The sequence below is a fragment of the Nyctibius grandis genome, chromosome 6 (assembly GCF_013368605.1).
Source record: "Nyctibius grandis isolate bNycGra1 chromosome 6, bNycGra1.pri, whole genome shotgun sequence".
NCBI classification, from domain to species: domain Eukaryota; kingdom Metazoa; phylum Chordata; class Aves; order Nyctibiiformes; family Nyctibiidae; genus Nyctibius; species Nyctibius grandis.
Genome location: NC_090663.1, coordinates 53,140,515 through 53,163,180, shown reverse-complemented (window position 1 = coordinate 53,163,180; position 22,666 = coordinate 53,140,515). Strand labels below are relative to the sequence as shown.

General features: G+C 48.9%; 1 protein-coding gene across 1 annotated transcript; it reads left to right on the top strand.

Annotated features, from left to right (window-relative positions):
• The first annotated feature begins 713 nt into the window (after positions 1–713).
• PRAG1 (PEAK1 related, kinase-activating pseudokinase 1) lies at positions 714–22,451 on the top strand. The gene is made up of 5 exons (XM_068404060.1): positions 714–1,070; positions 2,480–4,317; positions 13,682–13,839; positions 17,253–17,992; positions 21,414–22,451. The coding sequence occupies exons 1-5, from the start codon at positions 714–716 to the stop codon at positions 22,449–22,451; spliced, it is 4,131 nt and encodes a 1,376-aa protein (XP_068260161.1).
• Positions 22,452–22,666: the final 215 nt, after the last annotated feature.

Genomic DNA, 22,666 nt, shown 5'->3' with positions numbered 1-22,666 from the left:
TGCAAGAGCAAAACGTTTCTCCCTTTGCAGACAATGAATCGTTTCAGCTAGCTGACACTGTTATTTGTGGCTCCTGGCAAACCAGATAAGAGCTTTCTGCCAGGCACTTACTCAAATCAGTGCCAGCCCCAGCCTTGCTGATTGCCTTTCTCTGTTGCACTGGGTGGGAGAGAAGCCTTTGTGTACCACGGCAGTAATCACAGTGGTGCTTCTGGATGAAGGAAGGTTGTCACCCGTCCCCTTGGTTACACAGTCACTGATTCTGGTCCTCGTGTCTCCAGGCCTTTTTATTTTGCAGAGAGACGATGCCACTTTGGAGAAGGAATTTTTCCTGCCTGGCCCTGCTTGTAGGGCTGTGAACAGCTATTTCCAAGACCTCTTTCCTTTACCCTTGATCTAAACCTTGCATGAGGCTGGTTATACGTGCTCATTAAACAGGGAATTAAATCGTATAGGAATGCTGCTAGCTTTATGTCTTCTCTATTACAGAGCTATGCTTAGAAGTTGAGGCTTTTTAAGTGATTGTGTGGGCTTTGGCTAAGCTGTGAAAAAAGCCTTGTAAACAATAAACCTTTGTGATGAAGGCAGAGTAAGTGTAGTTATCACCTGTCCTGTTAAAAATCTTCCCATTTTTGGGCATAACCAAACTAATCAAACAGTGTTGTGCTTTTGCAGATAACTCAGTGATCTTTAAGAGTGGCTCTGGGAAGCAAATGCACAATGAGCAGCGGAGGACAGTGCAGAAGACCCAGAGGGCTCTCGGTCTGAGCCACGAGGATTTGAAGATGTCTGTGTGCAGTGACTTTGTGGAACACGTTTGGAAGCCTGGCTCCTGCAAAAACTGCTTCAACCCAAAGAGTTCCCATCGGCTGCAAACATCCCTAGACGTGCGAGCATGTGGCGTGCTCCCGAATGGAGTTAGGAACAAGCCTGAGAGCCTCGCGTTGGAAGACGAAGGTGTAAATACCTCCCCATTCTCAAAGCCAACAATTGCTGTGAAGCCAACTATGATAAACTCGGATGTTTCTGACACGTGGGCGGATGTGAATATGAATGCAGATCTGTCACAGGTAATGATTAATCCAGTCAAAGCATGACTTCCCGTTACTTACCTCTCCTTGGGAGTGCTAGGAATATCTGTTAAAATGGTTTCCTTCCCTTTGTCCTTCCTTCTGGTCTTGGCTCAGGTTTTTAAGCCTTATATTGTCTTCTCCAAGTATCTTTGGCTGAAGCTGAATGGGATGTTTCTCACAAGACATGTGCAAAGGTACTTAAAAATACGTTGTTTGTTTAGAAACTTACAGATTTTAAATGAGGATGTGGGTTAAAGTTATTTTCCTGGGAAGATATACTGGAAAGAAGTCCTGTCTGGTTGCAGTCAGTGCTAAATGGATCCATGGTCTTCGTGGGTGAGGAAGAAAGTGTCTTACCTTCCTGGCCCAGCTCCTTGGGCACCCAACCTTTGCCAGAGCAGTAGTGCCCTCTGGGTGTAGCGTCACTGCCTGCCTGCAAACTGGCAAGCCCTTGTGGTGTGAGTTGCAATAGAGATGGGCGGTTCACTCCTCTCCCTGACCAGCTGATACCAGCACTGCCTCAGCCATGCAGAGGGAAGCCTGGGCTGCTGTCACCCTGCCCGTGGCATAGGTGTGCTTATATCTTCTCCCACCCTTGCCCCAGAGGAGAGTCAGGGCTCGCTGACTCTCTTCTTAGCCTCCCATTGCTCTCCTTTGCTTCTCTTCTAGGGATAAAGGGCACACGAGCACAGGCTGCCATCGTCAGTGGGGTTTGAGCTGTGTGCGCAGATTTGGCCCCAGGCTGAGTTTTGCGACACAGGAGCGGGTTCTGCCCCCCTGAGATGAGGGTCACTTTGCAGGCAGGTGTTACCCCTACCTCTCCTGCTCCTCCACTCCTTGGCAAGCTGGATAGATCTCCCTCAGATGAAGACATTTCGGATACCTTTCCCCGCCTGCTCCCCAGTCCCTACTGCTGAGCGTAGCCAAGCTGCTATCCCGGGATAACCTGTGACAGTCTGTGTCTGTGCTCCGGGGTGTGTGACTCCGGAGCAGCACTGTGAAATGAAAGGAAAATAAGTAGAGGGAGGTGCGAATATTCCTTCCCTTTCCGCATAGTTAATTGCATGGTGATTCGCAGACAGGATGACAGGTTGGACACGTTTCTGGCAGCGAACCCACAGAAAGAGAAAGGAGAATGCCTTATTTCAGTGCATTGCCATTGTTGGTAATGCAAGGATTGCAAATGGTCCAGGAAATAAGACAAGTGTAATTTAAGTAGAAAAGGTTTGCAGTAGTTATTGGTGGGGTGAGCACAGAGCAAAACAGGCTGCGAACACCAGAGGACTTTTCTGTGGAGCTGAGCCTTTTGCCTTTTGCCTTTTTTTCCCTTTTTCCTTTCTCCTTTTCCCTCTTTCCTTTTGCATATGCACATCCTGACAGCGCACTTCTCTCTTTGGCCTGTGCAGGTCAGCTGGGGTATGGTTTCTGGCAAACACCTCCTTCTGAAATCGGGAGACGCACAGCGGATCTGCCTCGATAATTTTGGCAACGGTGGTGTGAGAAAGCCCTTTCTTCACAACCCGACAAGTGACTGCTTGTCTTGCTGTCCTCCTAGCTACTCCATGGTGGGCCTGCGCAGCCTGGAGAGTCGAGTGGAGAGAAATGTTTCCATCCACAGCCTGGTGCTTGTGGGTGAGGTGGGCAAGCAGGAGGACAGAGCCAAAGACAAGTTTGCCCTGCCGCATCGGGCCCCCTGCCCTAATCTGTCCACCTTGGGGGACAGAACCACCACAAACTCCAGCAGAAACCCTTCTTCCCAAGCCAGAGAAAGAGCAGCACTCCACTCAGAGGGTGACTGCGGTCACCTCTCCTCCAGCTTCGAAAGTGAAGGGGGTGAGTACTGTTCAATCACAGACTGCCGCAGAGAGCGCCCCATCTTGCGGGAGCCGCGTTGTGTGGAGGCGAAGGGTGCCCGGTGTGAGAAGGAGAGCCCCACTCCCTGCGGGTGGAGGCAGCGGGATGCTCCAGAGGTTCCCAGGCCAAGTGGCAGGGCGGTCAAGTTCAGCGAAGAGGAGCGCAAAGCTGTGAACGTGGCCTTCTGCATCACAAAAGACCAGGCTGATCCTCTCCTGAATGCCCTGCGTTCAGAGAGGAAAAAGCTGGGTCGGCACTCCGAGCCTGCCGCTCTCCCTGAGAGCACAGGGAGCAGCAAGGCAGCTGCCTTTGCTTTATCCCGGGAGGACGAGGACTCGCCTCTCCCCAGAGAGCCCTCTGTCACTGGAGGCCCCTGGCCTGAGGGTTCGAGCACTCCTCAGCAGGCTCTGGTGGAGCAACAGCGCTCTTGCCTCACCGAGCCAGCCCGTGGTGATCCCATCTATGCCGAGAGCACCAAGAGGAAGAAGGTGCAGCTGAAGGCTATCGGTGGACAGGCAAAAGCGGAGAAGCTGGCCTCTGGCCCTGGCAAGGAGCAAGCTGATGGGACGTGGAGGGGTGGTGGCTGGGCTTTGGGTGGTGAGAAGGAATACCAGGACTCCGCTGGCCAGGTGGCGGCAAAGATAACTATAATGACAGCGCACACTGAGGATGATCACAAGACAATATTCCTCAGCAGCCCTGACTCGGCAGTGGGAGTTCAGTGGCCATGCGTCAGCCCCACTTCCCACCCCGATTTTGGGACTTCATCACCTGCCATTGAGCCTGGAGAGATTTTTCAAGCATCTGGAAGTGAAAACAGTCCAAGACTTCATCTGACAGCTCCTGGCAAGACCTCAGTTACTGAGAGTCCAGCCATTCCCCCAAAGATGTCCAAAAACAGCCAGACGGGCAGTGAGGGGAACTGTGTGCCCCCAGTAAGCTCCCATGTGGCAAAGTTTGGTGATGACAACAGCCATGATGGAGCTGGTGTTCAGCTGCTGCCATGGAGCTGTACAGATACAGGTGTCTTTGGGGTGTCCCCTTCTCCATGCACTCATATCAATGGGGTCTCTGTAGAGGAGTCCAGCAGAGGCCTGACAGGCTCGTCTTATGACAGGAGGCAGAAATACTACACCCCAACATGGACCAAGCAGTGCCGGATAGAGGAGGAGGAGGAGGAGCAGGAGGAGGAGCAAGTGCTCTTAACCCACCCGTGGGCAGTGGGAGCTGAGAATGGAAGAGCTGGTGCTGGCCTTGTAGATGATGGCTCAATGCTGGAGAGACAGACTGGGATCAGCAAATCATCGTCCTTCTCCTTTGACTTCCCTAAAGACAAGGGCAATGGCGTGGAGTTTGCACCACCGCCACCGCCGCCGAAAAAGCAGTCCAGGTACAGCCCTGTGAGTGTGTGCGTGGTGGTCTGTAAACTGTGTGCAATTGAGATGTTTGCTGCAGCGGCTGATTGACTAGGAGGTGCTTCCCATTCTTTTTTTTTTTTTCCTTCTCTGTTCAAAGGTGAGCTTTCAGGAGCATGGGAGGTGACAGCACATCTGAAAAACTACTTACTTCTTTACTCTCAAAAGCTGTCAGATCTTTGCAAGTCCTGGTTCGAGTGCCGTGTGTACTTGCAAAAGCCCTTCAGGGCTGCAAGGTACGGCCTTGGGTCCCAATATTCAAGTGAGAACAAGGTCCATGCCCAGGATGGCTGGTGTTTCCCAGGTCAGCTTCATTCTGTCTCGGCACAGTCCCTTGATGTTGAATAGGATAGAAAATCTGTGGTTGCGAGCTCCTCTTGTAGGTGGAACTGGGCAACTTCTCTTGGTGCTAATAGCAAGGGCCTCTGAAATCCTCATTTTCAGTTTGGCTCTAATGTTTTTTTTTCTTTCGAGGTTAACTCTTGAAGCTGCAGTTTCCCCGGGAGGACTCTTTGCCTGCAAGCAGGTAATTGGAGCTTGCCTAACGTGCGCCCATGATGTGTGTGGGAGCCGTCTGGCTTCAGGCAGCCTTCCCCTCGCTGCTCTCCTGGAAATCAGGTTTGCAGGCAGGGTGACAGCAGGCCCTACAAACCAAATGTGAATGAGGGAGAGCTGTCCATCTGAGAAGGAAGTAGCTCTGCTAAGCAATTAAAAAAACCAGGCTTCCAATACTTTGTGTGCATTCAGTATCTGCAACTGTGTGTATCATTAAAAAAAAAATAAGGAAAGAGAAAAAAAAAGAAAAAAAGGAAGGGGGGGAAAAAAAGAAAATGGAGGAAGAAAAATTGATTTCCTTGCCATGCAACTAATGGATTAGGTTCTCTGATCATAGCGGGGAGGGATACTTTCAGATTCTGCGGATGTCCTGTATTTGCTTTATCGCGTGCGTCAGTTTTGTTACCTGTGAACTTTTGGAGGTTTGAGCCTGTGTCTTTTATTGTTTATTTGTTTTTCAAGTTTCCGTTTCAGAAACACACATTAAGAAGCAAACAGATTTGATTCCAGCTCCTTGCTTTAAAAGTTGAGAGAAGAAGGGATGGGTGTTCAGAGGAGAACTTGCTCATGGGGTCCGTGGTCAAGCTTATGTAGAGGCATCAGTGACTTCCAGGCTGAGACTGTGGTTGAGTTGGCCCATCCTCTGTTTTGTTCTCACACTGAATTTTCGATGTTTTCAGGGTTGGCTAGCCCAGGCAACTAGCTTTTTAAATTGACCGATTTAATCTATCAACTATTAAATATACCCTTTAGAGTTATTAAGCAGGTTGCATCTCCAGTTGCCTAATGTTTAAAACAAGGAATACATGAATTGTACACTTTTGGTGTATGATCTTTTCCAGTCTGACCACTGGTATGTGGTGAACAAATTATGTTTCTCAAGGAAAGCGAAGGGATGAACAAGAGGGTAATATTTCATGAGAAGTGATGCTTTTTAAAGTAGGAGCTTAGCTGTTACAAATAGGGGATAGAAATAGGGAAAACTGAGAAATGGCACAAAATGTGTATTTCAGCACCTCTAGAGATCCTGCATGTTTGGGAAAAGATAAATATTTACAATTGTGATGCTCCATGCCTGCTGGAGTCATAGGAAAGAAAAGGTCCACAAGCAAGTGAGCACACAGATGAGCTTTATTGCCTTTAAAATCAAAGAGGACACTATGATGTCCTTTAGCTTTGACTGTTGGAACTTTCTTTCATGGTTGTTGCCACTTGGTGTCTCCTATCAGCCTGTTGTGTCGTTGTATTTGCCACATGAGGTGTTGCTGAGGCCCAGCAGAGCTGTGATGATATGATGCTGTTGGGCGGTGATCATTTAGGAAACACCAAGTTGCCTGCTGAAAGTCCTCTGATTCCTTCACCTGCAGAGCAGAGGTCACCGGGCAGGCCAGAAGGGTGGTGGCACTCAAACTCAGCAATATATATCCCAGCAGCATCTTCCACTTGCAGCGCTAAGACCCCTTTCTGCTCATGGAAGAGCAGCCATGCACAGCCCTTTGTCCACTCTGGGGGCAAGGATGCTTCCCTGGCAGTGCTTAGAGTCTCCTTTCTGCCTTCATGAGGGCTGGAAGTGGAGGCAGGGGGCTCCTTGAGGTGTCAGGGTGTCTCCTTGGCTGGGTGACTTGGACCAGCTGTGCTCCAAGCCAGGAGCATGTCCTGCAGTTGCCCTCCATGTGGAGTTACAATCTGTCCTGAGGGGTGTGGAGCATTTTCTGCTCCTTGGAGGGGCTGTTTCATGCTCCTGGTGTGATTGGGCTGTGCCAACTGTAACAGTTGCTTGTGAGTCATCCCGAAAGCATCTGCATGCAAGAAAGCTTGTGTGAAAGTGGGCAGGGAAACTGAGGTCAGGGAGCACGTGGCATCCATGACCGGGATCTATGGCAGAGCCATAAACCCTGCCAGATGGTTGAGGTAGGTGCTGGCATTGCTCTTACCCACTGTGGCTGTAGGCCATGTGTTGTGCTACATGTATTTGTCTCTTAAACGCCTTGATGCCTGCAGCTGAGCCCTGGGGCACCTTACTCAAAGAGCATAGCTCTCCCTCCAGCTACCAAACCCCTGCGCCCCCAGCCTGAGGAGCAATTTGATCAGATGGCAGGTTTCGCAAGCCATGCAAACCCAGCTGGTTGCTTTGTTTGTTTGCTTTGAGGGTGCTCTCATTTTCATCTCAAGCGTGGCTTCTCTAAGCATGTTGATGCAGGAACCAGGGTGTTGTTACCTGTGTGTGGTGGTGGGAGGGATGGCTACGTGCACAACTGGTTAAAATCACCATAGCGGGATTGTGTTACCGTGGGTAGCTGTTGCTTGCAGCTTTGGGTCATGACATGACTCTGACCTAGTGCTGGAGGAACATTTCCTCTGGTCTTCCTGGGCTGCAGCCAAATGCCTGAAGAAGGCAGGAGGTCCTGCACACAAAGATGACTCTGAGACATGTCTGTACCCTCATAAGCCCAGGCAGTCTGTGGTCATGTGCTTGCCCGTAATGGAAGAACCACTGATACTTCTCTTATGCTTACATAGTCCCTCGCAGAGACACAGCACCTCAGCCCAAGATGTTCTCCGGTGGCACAGCTGCGAAGGTTCATTTGATGGATGGATGGAGATGAAGCCAGCATAGACCTGGTTGTGGCACAGTCTTGGGGCTTAGCAAATCAGGGTTCATTTCAGCTGCAGGAAAGGTGTGTAACCATCCTTCTTTCTAGATCTCAAGCTGCAGCAAGGAATTTGATTTTGTGCTGGAAAATGAAGCGTGCTTGTTTGGCTTTCCTAATGAAACTTAATTGCTTATTTTAAAGAAAACTTGTATGTGTGCTCAAACTACTTTCAAAGCAGAGAAAGAAAAAAAGGGTCTGTAGATTTTGTTTTGTTCATCTTGGCTCTAACAATTAAAAGGGAAAAAAGTTTTTACAGGGTAAATTCCTGCCAGGCACTGAGGAAACTCTGGGTTTGCAGTAAGCTGTCTCTTAGGACGGCAGAAGAAGTGATTTTTAGGGAGTTTTGAAAGTTGGTGCAAAAAAGGAAAATAATGGATTTGTGCCTGTTTCATTCTATATAAAGCTACTCTGAACCTCTTCCAGCTGTTTCTTCATACAATCCTTTTTTCCTGCTTGTTTGAAAGATTATAGCTATTTAAGGTTTGCTTGGTCAGAAATGGAATGGAAAATGAGTATAATTACATGAGGAAAGAGATTGGAAAGGGAAGATGGTGGCTGGTCTTCTTCCAAAAGCTGGGAAGTTAGTTGGCTTAAGGAAACGGCTCACCAGGGGAACTAGGATCCCCAGAACTTCTATGTGCAATGACAATTTAAAGGTTCTTTGGTGTGAAATGCTCCAGCATGGCCTTCAGTTTCTTGGCACAAGGAATGAATCTTTGCTGAAATTTATGTCTCTCTTATGAAGAAGGTCAGGCTAAATGATCCCCACAGTTCCTTCCAGCCTGCAAAACCTTGACGGTTAATTTATTTCATGTGCCTCTTAAATAAAGGAAACAGTGATGCTGTTTTGCATCTAGAGCTGTTGCCTCTTGAGCTGTTTTCATCATAATTAATGCCACTTTCAAAAGGCAGTGCCATAGGTAGCTTCTGGAATGTGCTGAATGTGCTTGCTTGGGGTAACAAAGGTGTGTAGCACGGCACATCCCGACACCCGCCATCGCTGAAAACAGCCAGGACACATGAGCTTGAGGTGTGCCAAGGTTGCATGTTACAGTGCTGCTGCCGCCACTTGTTGCCAGAGGGAACAGAAAACAAGAACGTTACAAAAAAATGACGATGTTGGGAATTGGATCACCAGGAAAAGAGCCAGGTTTGTGCCTCGCTGGGGAGGTGGTGCTGGCTGGTGGGACTGTGCTGTGTGTTTCTTGCCAGAAGTCGGTCTGTGACGGAGCAGCGCTGCACCTGAGACAGAATATTCCTCTTTTCTTACCATTCCCAAGGCACCCATTTTTCTTCAGAGCTCAGTGTCAGGGTGTACCCTGGTGACAAAAGCAGACTGGCTACATGGAGCTGCTGTGGCAAAAAAGTCACATGGGTCCCAAATTTTGTCCCTCTTCTCTGTGACTGTGGATGACAGCAGAGACTTGCTGTTTGGTCTAGGACAAGCCAGATTTATTATTATTAAAATAATAATAATAATTAATAAATATGAAACTCTGGATGGAGTCTGTTTAAATACATAATTAATAATTAAATACGTAAATAGAGCAAAGAAGGGAGGGTATGGCTCTAGCAGGAGAGAGAATCATGCTCCAGGACAGGGAGGGAATACACCGTTTGGATTCCCCTTGTGATTTTTGTCTGAAACTAATCGGGAATTTCTCATGCTGCTTCTGCCAGTGGATCATTTTTAAAAGGTTGTGATTTATCAGCCAATCTTTTAAGAGAGATTGTTTCTTTTAAAATGAAAGTTGTTCGCTTTTCTGTTTGTTTCCTATCTTGCCAATTAAAAAAGCACAGAGCTGGAAATTGAAATGAGATTTGTTGTCCTCTTCACCACATCGGAGCACACAGTGATTTAATTTTTGACCCGTTTACCATCTTAATTCTCCACCCTTTACCATCTGAATTTCCCCTTGTGTCTCCAGACTCCAAACTCTTGTTTCAACTTAACCTGCGCTACATAAAACCTTTTTGGTACAGGGAGAAGTGGTGTAGTCCTGTGGACATAGCTGGAGTTTCCAAATCCTCTCTTTCCCTCCCTTTGATTTTGGTTTCCCCATATTTGCCTGCTGGTAGCAGAAGGATAAGTACAAATCCGAGCCTCAAATGTTGTAAACTCCTATATGCTGGTTTTTAACTGTCCTGTGAATCCAGGAGAAGATGCTGAAAGAAATAGCAGTGAAGGGAGGAGGAAGATAAAATTATTCACATTTCATGATAGACAAGCATATGGTACAACGGTGTTTCCTCTTGTGTAATAATTATGCCCAGCCATGTGTTGTGTTTGATGCTGTAATGCAGTCTGGCTTTCCTCTCTGCCATGCATTAGTTCTGGTATTTTATTTTGGGAGGGGGTGTCCTGTTGATATTATCACCAGACTTCTTCTGGACTGTGGTTTGGTTTGTGGTGGTTTGTGTGTGTTCTTTGCCCTCCTCTGCTTCCGTCCCCTGTTGCATGATTTATAAAGGTCAGCATCTCTGTTAACTGTTCAAGTCCCATCATCTGTGCTGAGAAGGAGTGACCCCCTCCTGCCAGCACAGCAAGGCTGGGAAACCTCCATGGTGGGGCTGCAGAGCGTGTGCTCCTTGTGATTGGGTCTCTGTGCATCCGCCTTCCAGCATCCTCCACTGCTGCCAACAGGCTGCACGTGTGATGGCTGCTGGAAAGGAGCAAGCCAGAGCCTCACAGCTTTTGTGACCGAGTGGCCTTCTCCCCCTCTCAAAACCTCCCTGCCCCTTGCACTTTTGGAAGGCAACCAGATCTGCCTGTCAAATCTCAGGCAGGAAATTCAAGCCGAAGGGATGGCCCGAGTCCAAGGGATCCCTGGGGTGATACCCCAAGGCACGTGTATCTGCTGCGGATAGGGAAGCCATGCTTTGGCGTCCGTCTCCACTCTCTCTCCGAGAAGTGCAAGGCGCGCAGTTGGCAATGCTGTAGTCCCGCAGCAGCATCACGTGGAACCCTGATCTGTTAAGAAACGTGAAATTAAACATAGGGCTCCTGCTCTAATATGAATCACGGGAAAGACAAAGCATGCCCTTGCCAGAGATGCAACATGGGGGATGACAAATGATCTGAGTCCTTTTGCAATGTTATAGAACTCCAAACTGGTTGTTTTTTGGTTTGGGTTTGTTGGGGTTTTTTTGTTTGGTTGGGTTTTTTTTGTTTTTTTTTTTTTACAAGGCCACCGTTTTCAACCTTCACTTTTGTTTTAGGCAGGGCTGTGGGAACTGTGTGGAAAGCCAGCTGGATGAACTGAATATGCCAGCATGTTGCATGGAGGATGTTGAGTAACTGAAGTGTAGTTAAAGCCACCAGAATAATTCAGAGAGCTGGAAATCCTGTCTTTTTATGTTATCAGATTGGGAAAGCTGACTCTTGTGACCTGTGCTTTATGCACTGGCACATGAAGGAGGCTCTGGTGCTGCTCTTGAAGTTGCCAGTTACATTTAAGGTGCTAAGCACAGATTTTTGAAATGGAAGTAAATTAACCACTGCTACATCTTTCTGAAGGGGGATGGAGCCCACAGATGTCAGCAAGCTGGTGCAGGGGCAATCCCAATGATTTCTTCAGGTTTGGGATGGGTTGATGCTCTTCATTTCCAATATCCTTTGGTGAAAAAGGCGAGACAGAGAATAGCCACCTGTGCCCTTGCAGTCACGCATGGTGGAAGGAAGACTGGAAAAGCAGGGGAAGTTCAGGTTAGCTGTAAATCAGGATCCCACAGGCTGTCGCAGCAGTGAGCTGTTCAGCTCTTAGGGTGGAATTTTACTGAAACGGGAGAGCTTGACCCTAGCAAGTGTTTTCAGTAATTCTTTGGTATAGCGGGCAGTATTTTAATCTGTGCAGGCTGCAGCCTGGGCTTCAAGCAGCTCGTAGGAAAAAAGGGAGATGCAAAGCAGAGGTATTTCCAGACGGTATTAGCTGGCCTGGCTGTAACATCTGAAACAAGAGCAGGATGTCGTTTAAGCGGCAAACAATTTCTATTTCGGTGTGCCTATTCAGGAACTGCATTTTACATAGGTCACAGCAGTACAGAGAGGAAACGGGGCTCTCTGTACATCTGACTTCACCGCGACGTTGAGCTCGGCAAAGGCAGCAGCCAGCACAGTTCTGGCAGACACCGCATTGCGCCCAGGTTGCTTGGAGGAATAGGTGTGGCTGCATGCGGTGGACCTTGGACCCCGCCGAGCAAAGTCCCATCTCCCTCTGAGTGCGGGAATGGTAAGGCAGTTCTGTGGATTTGTGTTTAAGTGATGGGAAGGAAACAGAAATGCACCAACTTTTCTTGGGGAGGGTTGGTGGGGGGAGAGGAGGAGTGTGTTAGAAAACCTCTCATCTGTGCAAATCGAGACTGGCTCTCTTGCAAAATCTTCTCTTCTTATGGATTCAAATGCTTCCTTGATTCTTGCCAGGTCAGACAGTGCGCCCGCATGCGTGTGCACCCATGTGTTTTTTTCCCCCTCAAATTACTAAAAGTCAAACATCTGAGAAAGTTATAGGATAAAGATATATCTTTATAATAAAAAAAGAAAAAAGGATTTAAGTCCAGTTGGTTGCTTTCAACAGCATGAATCGTAACAGAGTTAAAAACCTCAATGTGTCTCTTACTCTCTCTCTTTTTATTTTTAACTGTGACTTGTGTGGTGCATTGTGAACTTTTGTAAATCATCCCCAAGTCTTGCCATGGTAAATTCATCACTAGTGCAAGACCAGTGTCTTTGCTGAGTTATACCTGAGGTGGTTTTTCGAGCCTTATTTTCGTCAGACCCTGAGTATTTTTAGACCGAGGCTGCACAGGCAAATGAGGAAGTCTGGCAGAAGTTTCTTCCGGGCTTCTCATACACCCTGCTCTCCATGTGGTGGTGTGGACATGAGAGTAAGTGCTTTGTCTGGACGGGGAACGAAACATTTCTCAGTCTTCAAATAAAAATCGCTCGTGGCATCTGCTGCGCTTTGGGGTTTTGGAAGAGGAGGGATCCTGTGTGTGTGAAGAGTGCCACAAGAAAATGGTCGTGCATGTCTTTTGTTTGTCTTTCTCAGCAGCCATTCAGCCGTCTGATTAGGAAACGCCGGATACCTTCCAGCAAGATAGCTGGTGGAAATCCTTTTTCTTTTTTGCAAGTCTGCCACTAACCTTTTTACATTCTTAATCAACAATGTGTTGAATTTTATCAGCAGATTGGCAGTTTTACTTAAAAAATGTGGACCAATAACCTTCGTCTGCTAGCCAATAGAGAGTCTGGACTGTACCAAAGCTAGGGGTGTTTGTGCTCTGATGTGCTGCCTGATTTCAACAGTTTCTGTTGTTTTCCAAGGAGGAAAAAATGAAGAAAACGCACGGGAAATCCTTTATCTTAGTGAAAAGTCCTGCTTGCCTACAACTGATCACTTAAACTGTGACCTGGCAGGTTATAAGCCCAGTTTATGGTTTGTTTATTTATTTTTTTAGATGGAAGCTGCATGGAAAACTGTAGGTCTTACATTAAAAGCTGCATGGTGGGTCCTGAGTTTGGCAGACACTTGTTTTCTGCAGAGGCACTTCTTTTGGAAGGTGTCAGTTGTTACTGTGATGCACGGAGAAGACGACAGCTGCTAGGGGTGGACTCTTCTTCCACTTATGCCTCTGCTGTGAAGGAATTGGGTTCCAACACCTGTCCTCAACCTACCCTTCTGTAAAATGTGAGGAGTGATGCCACTCCCTTCCTTTGAGAACTTTACTGAAGGCAAACACTGGTGGGTCCCTACATCCCAGTGACCCAGTGACAGTGGCCAAGATGGGATGTGGTCCAGGACCCCACATGTGCTAGGCAAAGGAGGCGCAGACTGGGGCTGGATGCTGTTGGCTTGGTGGTTCTCTCTCTGCTCAAGCACAGCTGGTTTGTCATGGGGGGCTGCAAGCCTATAACTTGCTCAGCATCAGTGGGATGCGATCCCCAGGTGCCGGAGAAAGAAGAAAAGTGCACAGGAATAAGGTGCTGTGGCGCAGTAAAAGGCTGCGGGGTGTCTGTATGGATGGGCAGGGACCAAGCTAAGGCTGCTCTTGGCTTGAGTCTCCATGCAAAAGGGCACGCAGGGTATCTTTTGCCATCTGCCTCCTGACTCTTCTCTTTCACCCTTTCTAGGCATACTCTGAAAATGAACCCGAATAACACTGACTTGGACAGGGTCAGCAACAGCTCTGCTGAGAGCCTCAGCCCACCTTTCCGGAGTGTCCACGTCAGCTTCACTGCTGGCTCCACTGACAGCCTCGAATCGGACACGCAGACAGGCAGTGATGGCAGTAAGTGAACATTGGGTGTGGGAGAGGTAGCGTCAGACCTGAGGAAGGAGTGACCTCCATCCTGAGGCCTGCTGCTGGGGGGGGGGGCAGCATCTTCACAACAGGGATCATGAGGGTCTGATCACCTAGTTCCCCCAGCAACCCTTCATCTTTCCACTTCTCCTACTCTTCTGCCTCTTGATGCGCTTAAGATGAATGTGGCAGAGTCAGGCCAACATCATGGGCTTTTTCCTCTTTCATTTGGCAAGTGCCAAAATCATTTATCCTGTAGCTCTCCTCTTGTCTGGATAAAACCTCCATCTGAAAGCAATTGTCCTTATCCTGCTTGTGCTTCATACATTGCAATAGGTCACAAGTAGCCCTGCCATAGATAGTTCTCCATAGATTTAAGGAGTACCAGAAGGACTCTTGTGCTAGAGGTAATCTCTCCCTCTCATTGTGTTCCCAGTTATTTCTTGAAGGGAAAAAAATCTGCCTACACTCGTTTAACTGGGATGAAAAAATACTTACTATGAAGTCACTTTTTTCATCAGTGTGTAACTGAGACATGCACTAACGTGTTCAGCAGCTCAGAAAGTATTTCCTTTGCAAAAGCAACCTTCGTGTAGTGGAAGCTCTGTCTTTCCAAGAGCAACAATGTACAGCAATAAAATTAAGAGCCAGAGCTCTGGAAACTCCATTTTTCCACTGCTAACTTGGAGTCTGAGAGTGAGACCATGCCAGGAAATTGTACAGAGGGAAGAAAAACTCACATATGTTGGATCTTTACTTGCTGGGCACAGAAGCAATTTGCTGTCAAAAATGATATGGGACAAGAGTATTTCTCTGCCTCCACTAACAGAAGCAACTGTTTCAACTCATCTCGGGAAAGCTGTTTTTTAAATGAATAATCCGAGTGCAATTTTTCTTGCTGATGCAAGCAAGAAGCTATGCAGTCAATCACTGAGTGAGGTGAAGTCAAATTAATTGGCTATGCTGTCAGATGTTAAAATATGAAAGAGGGGGGAGCTTTTAAGTCCTTGACATGCAGAAGGACCCTACACTGAAGGTGCAGAGCACTGTTAGGAAAGCTGTGAGAGGGTTTCATTTGTGCTTGGGGCAGAGCCCAGCAGCACATAAAAAAAAAGGTAAGAGCAGTTTGGCATTTGTGGGCTAGGTGTGTGGACCGGTTGCCAAAGCTTTCAGCGCTGATGTTTGTTCCATAAGACTCTGTCAAGTCAATCTTGCCACCTGAAACGGGGATTCAGCTGCGTGTCTCAGCAGAGATGCCTCTGTTGAATTGCTTTTGGGCTGCAAGCTGAAGAATTTCTCTTGGCTGAATCCTCTGTCAAAGCCCCTTGGACTGGAAGTGGCAAGAGATGCCATGCTGAATGATCCCTACCTGTGGCTTTTGATAGGGTCTTAGTGGAGGGCATCTTTCCCACGGACCCATCAGGTTGTGATGCAGATGTCTGGGCTTTCAATAAAGCTTGCGGCATGCACCTCTGTGAGCAGTGGGCTCCACATCTCACTGTGCAGCTGCAGAGCAGCTGAAACTGGAGAGCATTCAACTGCTCAGTGACTGGGTGTGCAATGCAGGCAGGCACTTGGGGCAAGGGCCCAACAGGAGCCAGATAGCTCGGCACCCAGGAACCAGGGCAAGAGAGACGTGTGCTGATTCACAATGTTTCCTACAGAGCTGTTCTGAGGATGTTGTCAGAAATGGGGTACCGAAACTGCCTTGCATGGGAAGCTCATCTTCTGCAGAAGCACAAATCAGTGCTGCTCATTCCTGGAGTGTCTCTCAACGCCGTTGCTTGGGATGGGGTGTATTGCAGCAGGAGCATACAGGCAGCCGTCCGTGGCAGTGGAGGGGACAAACGAAAATTGACGTCATGCTACCAAACTCTGGTGGGGAGGGACAGGGACAGATCATGCTGGCATCCACTCTGGTAGCTGAGAACTAGGGGACCTGCCCTCACCTGGTGCGGTCTTGGGTGGTGAGCAGCTGTTAGGGATTGCTGTTCTGGCACAGCTGGTACGGCTTTGGGCCTGCATGTGACATGCCAGGACAGGCTGGGAGCTCAGGGATCCGAGCCCCTGCACTTGGAGGTTGTGCGTGAGTGCTGGTGAGTCACTAGGGAGGGTTGTGATGGAGACAAGTGCCTGCTGTGGCTGACATGAAACTGCCCCAGGCCGTTCCTGTGGAGCAAGCAGAAAGCCACTGCCTGCTGGCAGCTGAACCCTCACCGGCAGCCTTGTGAGGAGGAAGGATGGCTTGCTACCACTCTGCAGCTTTGGAAGCTGGGTCCAAAGAAAACAATAGATCCCGCTATCTGCTGAGCTTGCTTGGGGCAAAACCCCACCATGCATCTTTCAAGGTCTACACTTGCATGCAAGGTGTTAGCAGAGCTCAAGTTTATCAAGAGTCCTTCCTGTCATTCAAGTGGCATAGAAAATTCTCTGAAATAATTATGTCTCTTCTTTTAGTTTCCCCTGCAGACCCCTCCACTCCTCATTCGTTCTGTCTCCATGACCTGAAATTATTGCTCTTTATTTCAGTGTCAAATCATCTTTTTTTTCCTTTTTTTTTTTTTTTTTTTTCCTTCCCTGTCTTCTATGACATGCAACTATATTACCTGTCTCCAGTCTGGCCAGGGTAGGAAAACAGCTGTTACAGCTGCCTGAAATGAGCCAGCCATCCCAACACAGTCCATGTGCAGATGGCACGTGGAGCTGCTTGGGGTTTAGTGGTATGTAGTGCGGTCAGGCTGCCCTCTGAGCAAAAAGGTCTGGCAATAAGCTGGGGGACAGGCAGCAGAAGGGGGGCCGGATTTTTTTCAGGAGGATGGAAATTGCCGAAATCCCAGGCCTTGCCCAGTGACCCTTACCCAGTGTGAGGCAGAGAGACAGGGCTGCTCTGGTACAGCCGGAGGGCCGGAGCTGTGAGGTGTGAGTCACTCCCTCCTTATCATGCTGTGCTGCTGAAGCGCTGGGTGGCAGCTCCCAGGTGAAACAGGCTGTGTTTAAGAGATTGTCCTCCTATCCCGAGTGCTTCATTCTTCCCTCCCTCTGGATGACATCACAGCTTAAATATTTACCCTCTACTAGCTTTTTACTACCGTGTATGCAGTTCAGAGGGGAGTGGTTTCAGGGAGGGGGGGGCGTTTCTCTAGATGGCTGGTTGCAGCCAGCTTTGCAAACCTGCTGTATTAAACTTGGATTAAACCCCTAACCCCTTCAGTGAAGCTTTGCAGTCGTGAATAAATGGGGACTGTGTGCTGGGTTCAGATGTAACCTGGCTTACTGCTTTGTTCCCAGCCAGGGCCCTGCGAGAGGTAGTCTGTGGGGCTGGCAGGGACATGGAGAGGGACCTCTGCTCCCAGCCTGCAAGGGCCACTTATGGCATCTTCTTGTGTGTCGCTGTCTCCTAGGGCACTCGTCTGAGCGAAACCACTCGCCCCCTCCAGCTGAGAGCCAAGTGTTTCCCCCTGTCCCTTTTCTTCCTGCCTCCGGTGAGGATGGTCGCTCCTCTGCCCCCAGCTGCCCGCCCCCTCTGCCCCAGAAGAAAACAGTGAGCAGAACGGTGTCCTCCCCAGATGGCTTTTTTGGGGGACAGGTGTCTTCAGGCAGAGCAGCTTCTGCTACCAGCCCCAGGCTGAATGTCAGCCACTCAGAGAGCAACGTCTGCCTCCAAGAGGAGCCTCCCTTCGTCCACCCGGCCAGCCTGGGGGGCCGTCCCTGCGCCTTCTCCTCCTCCGAGTCCCTGGAGAAAGGTTCCAAAGGAAACGGCTACTGGGCCTCAACCACTGCTAAGAGCACAGGGGCTTGTGTCCCCAGCAGAAACCTCCAGTCCCTTTCCTCCTCACAGCTCAGTGTGTCCAGCCAGGTGTCATCGGGCTCCAGCCTCCAGCTCCACAACCTCCTGAGCAACATCGACAGCAAGGAGGGGGTGTACGCCAAGCTGGGAGCCCTCTACGCCGAGTCCTTGCGCCGCCTGGTTGCCAAATGTGAGGACTGCTTCATGCGGGAGCAGAAGAATGAGCTGCACTTCAGCGAGAACAACTGGTCGCTCTTCAAGCTGGCGTGCAACAAGCCCTGTTGCGATTCAGGGGATGCGATCTATTACTGTGCCACCTGCTCCAAGGACCCTTCTACCACCTATGCTGTGAAGGTAAGCCCACACCCAAGAGGTACCCAGGTTTATCCCCATCTTCCATTTGGGAGGATGAGGGAAAGAGCTGCAGGGTCCAAGGCTACCTGGCGGTCCGTAGCTCAGCTGGGACTGAACCTTCGATCTTCTTTTTCCCCCCTTTCTGGTGTATGGATTTGATGAAAGAGGGGGAAAAGCAGACCTAGTGGTACGCCTTTGAGAAGCACCATCAGCACACAATGGCCTGTTTTTTCTGCTTGTCTTTCTCACAGGTGAAGTTTGGCAAGCAAAACCCCTTCCAAAATTGCCACTTTTCCCTTACCACTTGCAAAGGTTAATTTGGAGAAGTAGTTTTCGTTGTAACAAATGCCAGTCAGATGCTTATTGCTGCAGACTAGTAGGGTCTGAAACCCAGCCAGTTTCTCTCTAAAAAAATCCTTGAGCAAATACTATGTTGTAAACTCAGAGGCATTCGCCTTTGATGACACAGGCTGATGAAAGGCTATTCAAAAGACAGCATTTTTGCCTCTGCCTGCTTTTTAAGTGGAAGGTCTGACCCAGAAACCATGTGAGTGCTTATATGATCTTAAAACTGCAGGCATTAAGATATTTCAGATCTCGATTAAACAATGCTAGGCTGACCCAGACATGCTGTGTAAGGTCAAGTCTGAAATATTTTCCTGTAACTCTATGGAATCCATTTTTGAAATGGAAACTTGAGGTGCAATAGTTCAGCTCTTTGAAACTGGATAAGTAAGCTTATCCAACCCATTCCGTGGACATCCCATGGATTATGGGTTCTTGACCCATGTTACTACTCTAATATGGAGCTTTTAATTTCTATTCTGACTTAACCCTAGGGGCATCTCATTGCTGCTTACTCTTCTTGTTTTCAAAACCAAAAGTAATTCCCAAAAAAGAGATGCATTAAGCAAGGAAATAAAAAATCTCTGCTGAATCGTTTCCACCATTATGAACCCCAAGGGGATGTTTTAGTTAAGTGATAGCTTTAAAGTCAGTTCATATTCTAAAGGAAGTACAGTCAACCCAACAAGGGGGCTATAAATAACCAGAATGGAGTTCGATGAGATCTTGCACCAATACCCCTAGTCCAGCACTCAGAGCTGCAGCTTCTCTTGTGTGTTATACCTAGATCTATCGCACCTTTCCTTCTGAAACCTGAGAACTGCGTGGTGAACTCATGTGCTCCTTTTCCATCTGCGGTTCCCTGTGGCACACACCCCCCCTTTGCTCTTGTCTGCTGTGTTCAGTAGGGTCCATAGGCTCAGCTCTATGGCTGTAGTGCATGAACACTTGCCAAGGCAGAAACAGCACATTTCAGTCTCTTAATGGGACTGCATTTGTGTCCCTGCGTGTAATGTGGGCTTAACCTGTGCCTTTGGTACACTGCAGAGTGCCTTAACAACGCCAAAGCCACTCCAACAGGGTCGTACTCTGCGCCAGCGTAAAATGAAGTTGCACACGTGTTTACACACGTGCATGTGTACCCCTCCTGCAATGCTCCTGTGTGCCACCCTCCTTTTGGTAGCCAAAGCAGAGAATAATTGTGAAACTTTACAACTGGCTGATCCCTCCTGGCTTCTGGTACAAATTTTCTGACAAGAAAGAGATCACAGACCTGTAGTTAAAATTAGACTTGGAGAGCTCAAAATGGGCAGAGTATCTCACTTGAGCCAAGGAGCCTGCTGAGGAGCAGGAGCCAGAGTTTGGGCTGTGCACACGCAGACACAGCTGCATATAAAACTGTTAGAAGGAGCCAGGGTTACATGAAATGGCTTTAGAGGAATTAAGCCAAGATACGTTCCACACCTTGGCTTCTCTCTCCACTTAAAGATGTGTGACTAAGCCAGCCCCAGGCTCCTACTTGCTGCATGGAGGATGCCTCTGGTGCAGCCAAAGTCACGAAGAATGGCTGGCCGGGGAAGATCTCCCTGTCTTCGTCTGGTTCCAGTTATTCTTCCAGAGACTCCTCTCTCACAGGAGTTCCTCCCCTTTTCCTAAGCCTTACACATCTTCCCTATGTGGGGAGGAACGAGGCTTGTTTGGCAGAGGGCTGGAAGGTTTCCTCTGCCTTTGGGGTCCTTCTGCATCTTCCTGCATCCTGTTGCCTTAATCTGCACTCTGCCTAGCTCTCCAAAGCTTGTCTTTCTACAAAATAAGCATGCAGCCACAGCAGGGTATTTTTGTTTAGAAAAGAGAGGACAATAGGGATTTGAAATGCCCCGTCTCCACAGTATTGTCTCATCTGAGTGAATTACCTGCAAATGCCTAGATTCATACCCTTGCTAGAGGAATACAAAAGCAGCCCATTTCTCCGGCTCCTCTCTATTCTTACATTTATTTTAACTCAGAGGCAAAATTGATTTCTTGTCTGATTTTGCACGCATGCTGTGACTGGCAGTGGCACGCTCCAGGGTTTGAAACCTTTTATGCTGAGTTTCAGCCTGTTGCTGATTCCTGTGGGTAAGACATAAATACATGTGTATAATAGAAATGCCAGAAGGCCTCATAAGCTAATGGATACTCCTATAATAAACCTGGGTTTGAGTTTGTTTAGTCTTCAATGCAGTCATAAAGCTAAAATACAGAACAAAACGAAGATAAAAGTCATGTGGGTTTAAGAGAATCCAGATTATAAAATGCTTTTTTCCTGTCAAGTTTGCTGCACTCCCACATATTTCTAAGCCTGTTGTTAGCTCCCACTTTCTCTCTGGTGTTTTTTCCCTGTGCTGATGAGTACAGCTTGTTGCTGGTTTCCCTTAGCTATTGATCAGAGGTTTGGGAGTAGTCGCCGACACAAGAAAGGGAGTGGTTGCAGAGGATGTGGAAGTGGCTCTAGAGCTTAGGACCAGAGAAGGGTTAGGTGGGAAGAAAGTGCTGGAGGTCTCTGTCCACCCCTCACTCCAAACAGGGCCACCCTTGCAGCCACGTCACGCCACATGGGGCCTCAGCCAGGCAAGTGTTAACCATCTCCAGAGATGGAGGCAGCACATCTTCTGCCACAGGCTTTGCTTTTCCCTCTGCAGAATGTCTCCTGGGTTGCAGGGGGAATCTCGATGACATCCATGATATAAAAGCTATGTCGCTTCTGTCGGCAATGAAAGAAAATCTCCAGAAGTTACTCATGGGAGGACTATCTTCCTCCTTCCCTGGAAATCCTGGGCATAGCCTGGCAAAGGAAGCATGCCCAGAAATGCAACCCAGACATCTGCTTGCTAAGGATGGGGTGTTGCAGTACAAGAAAGATCCTCAAGCCAGGAGATAGTTTAAAGTACTAAAGGGACCGATGCGTACCCTGCTTCTACTGATGTCTTCCTTAGTGTCTGCAAATCTCAGCTTAGGAACCCACCTCTGAACTTCTGGTCTCTGCCCTGTTTCTGTCGCTGTCTGATGAGACTTTTCTTTTGGTCTCTCCTCACAGATTTGTAAAACCCAGGAGTCCAAGGTGGCTCCTTCGTACTGCAGCCCTGCAGTGCCAGTCCACTTCAACATCCAGCAGGACTGTGGGCATTTTGTGGCCTCTGTGCCCTCCAGCATGCTGCTGGCCTCAGATGTGGGGAAAAGCATGCCTGGGGATGGCCTCCATCCCTCCTGCACTGCCAGCGAGCACGACTGTGTGGTGGTCATTACCCGGGAGGTGCCGAGCCAGACCACTGCTGACTTTGTGAGGGACTCGGTGATGTTGCACCAAGCCAAGCCTGAGCTGTATGAACGTCGTGTTTGCTTCTTGCTCCTCCAGCTCTGCAATGGCCTGGAGCATCTCAAAGAGCACGGCATCATCCATCGTGACCTGTGCCTGGAGAACCTCCTGCTTGTCCCCTGGAAGCCCCCCATGAGCTGTGTGAAAGCCAAAGATGACAAACACTTACCCCGTCTCATCATCAGCAATTTTTTGAAAGCCAAACAGAAGCCAGGAACTGGAGACTCCAAACTGAAGAAGAGTCAGGCCCGGCTGGCCCCAGAGATTGTGTCAGCTTCTCAGTACAAGAAGTTTGATGAGTTTCAGACTGGAATTCTCATCTATGAGCTGCTGCACCAGCCCAACCCCTTTGAGGAGAAGGTGCTTCTCAGGGAGCAGGAGTACAGCCCTGAGGACCTCCCTGCTCTGCCCAGCCTGTCCATCTACTCCCGGGGGCTCCAGCAGCTGGCCCACCTACTACTGGAAGCAGATCCTATCAAGCGTGTGAGGATCACCGAGGCCAAGAGGATGTTACAGTGTCTGCTTTGGGGGCCCCGGAAAGACCTCACCGAGCAGCCCCTCAGCCACGAGGAAGCCCTCCGCCGGGTGCTGCAGAACTGGGTGGACATGAAGCGTGCCCTGCTCATGATGAAGTTCGCAGAGAGGGCTGTGGACACAGAGCGGAGCATTGAACTGGAGGACTGGCTGTGCTGCCAGTACTTAGCATCTGCTGAGCCGGTCTCCCTCTCCCACACGTTAAAACTGCTGCAGCTGCTCTGACCTTGGATGTGTCTCGGAGGCAGCTGAGGGCTCCTGGTTGCCTTGCAGCTAAAGGTACACAGCCCCTTTATATGTGAGAGGCTTGAACCTCGGCTGTGAATGTGTGATCAGTTCCTGCCCCGCACTCCGATCAGAGCACACAAGACCCATTTAGTACCCTCAGCACTGTTAATGTGTGAGCAGGTAAAACTGGGAACCTACCCCTCTTTGGAGGG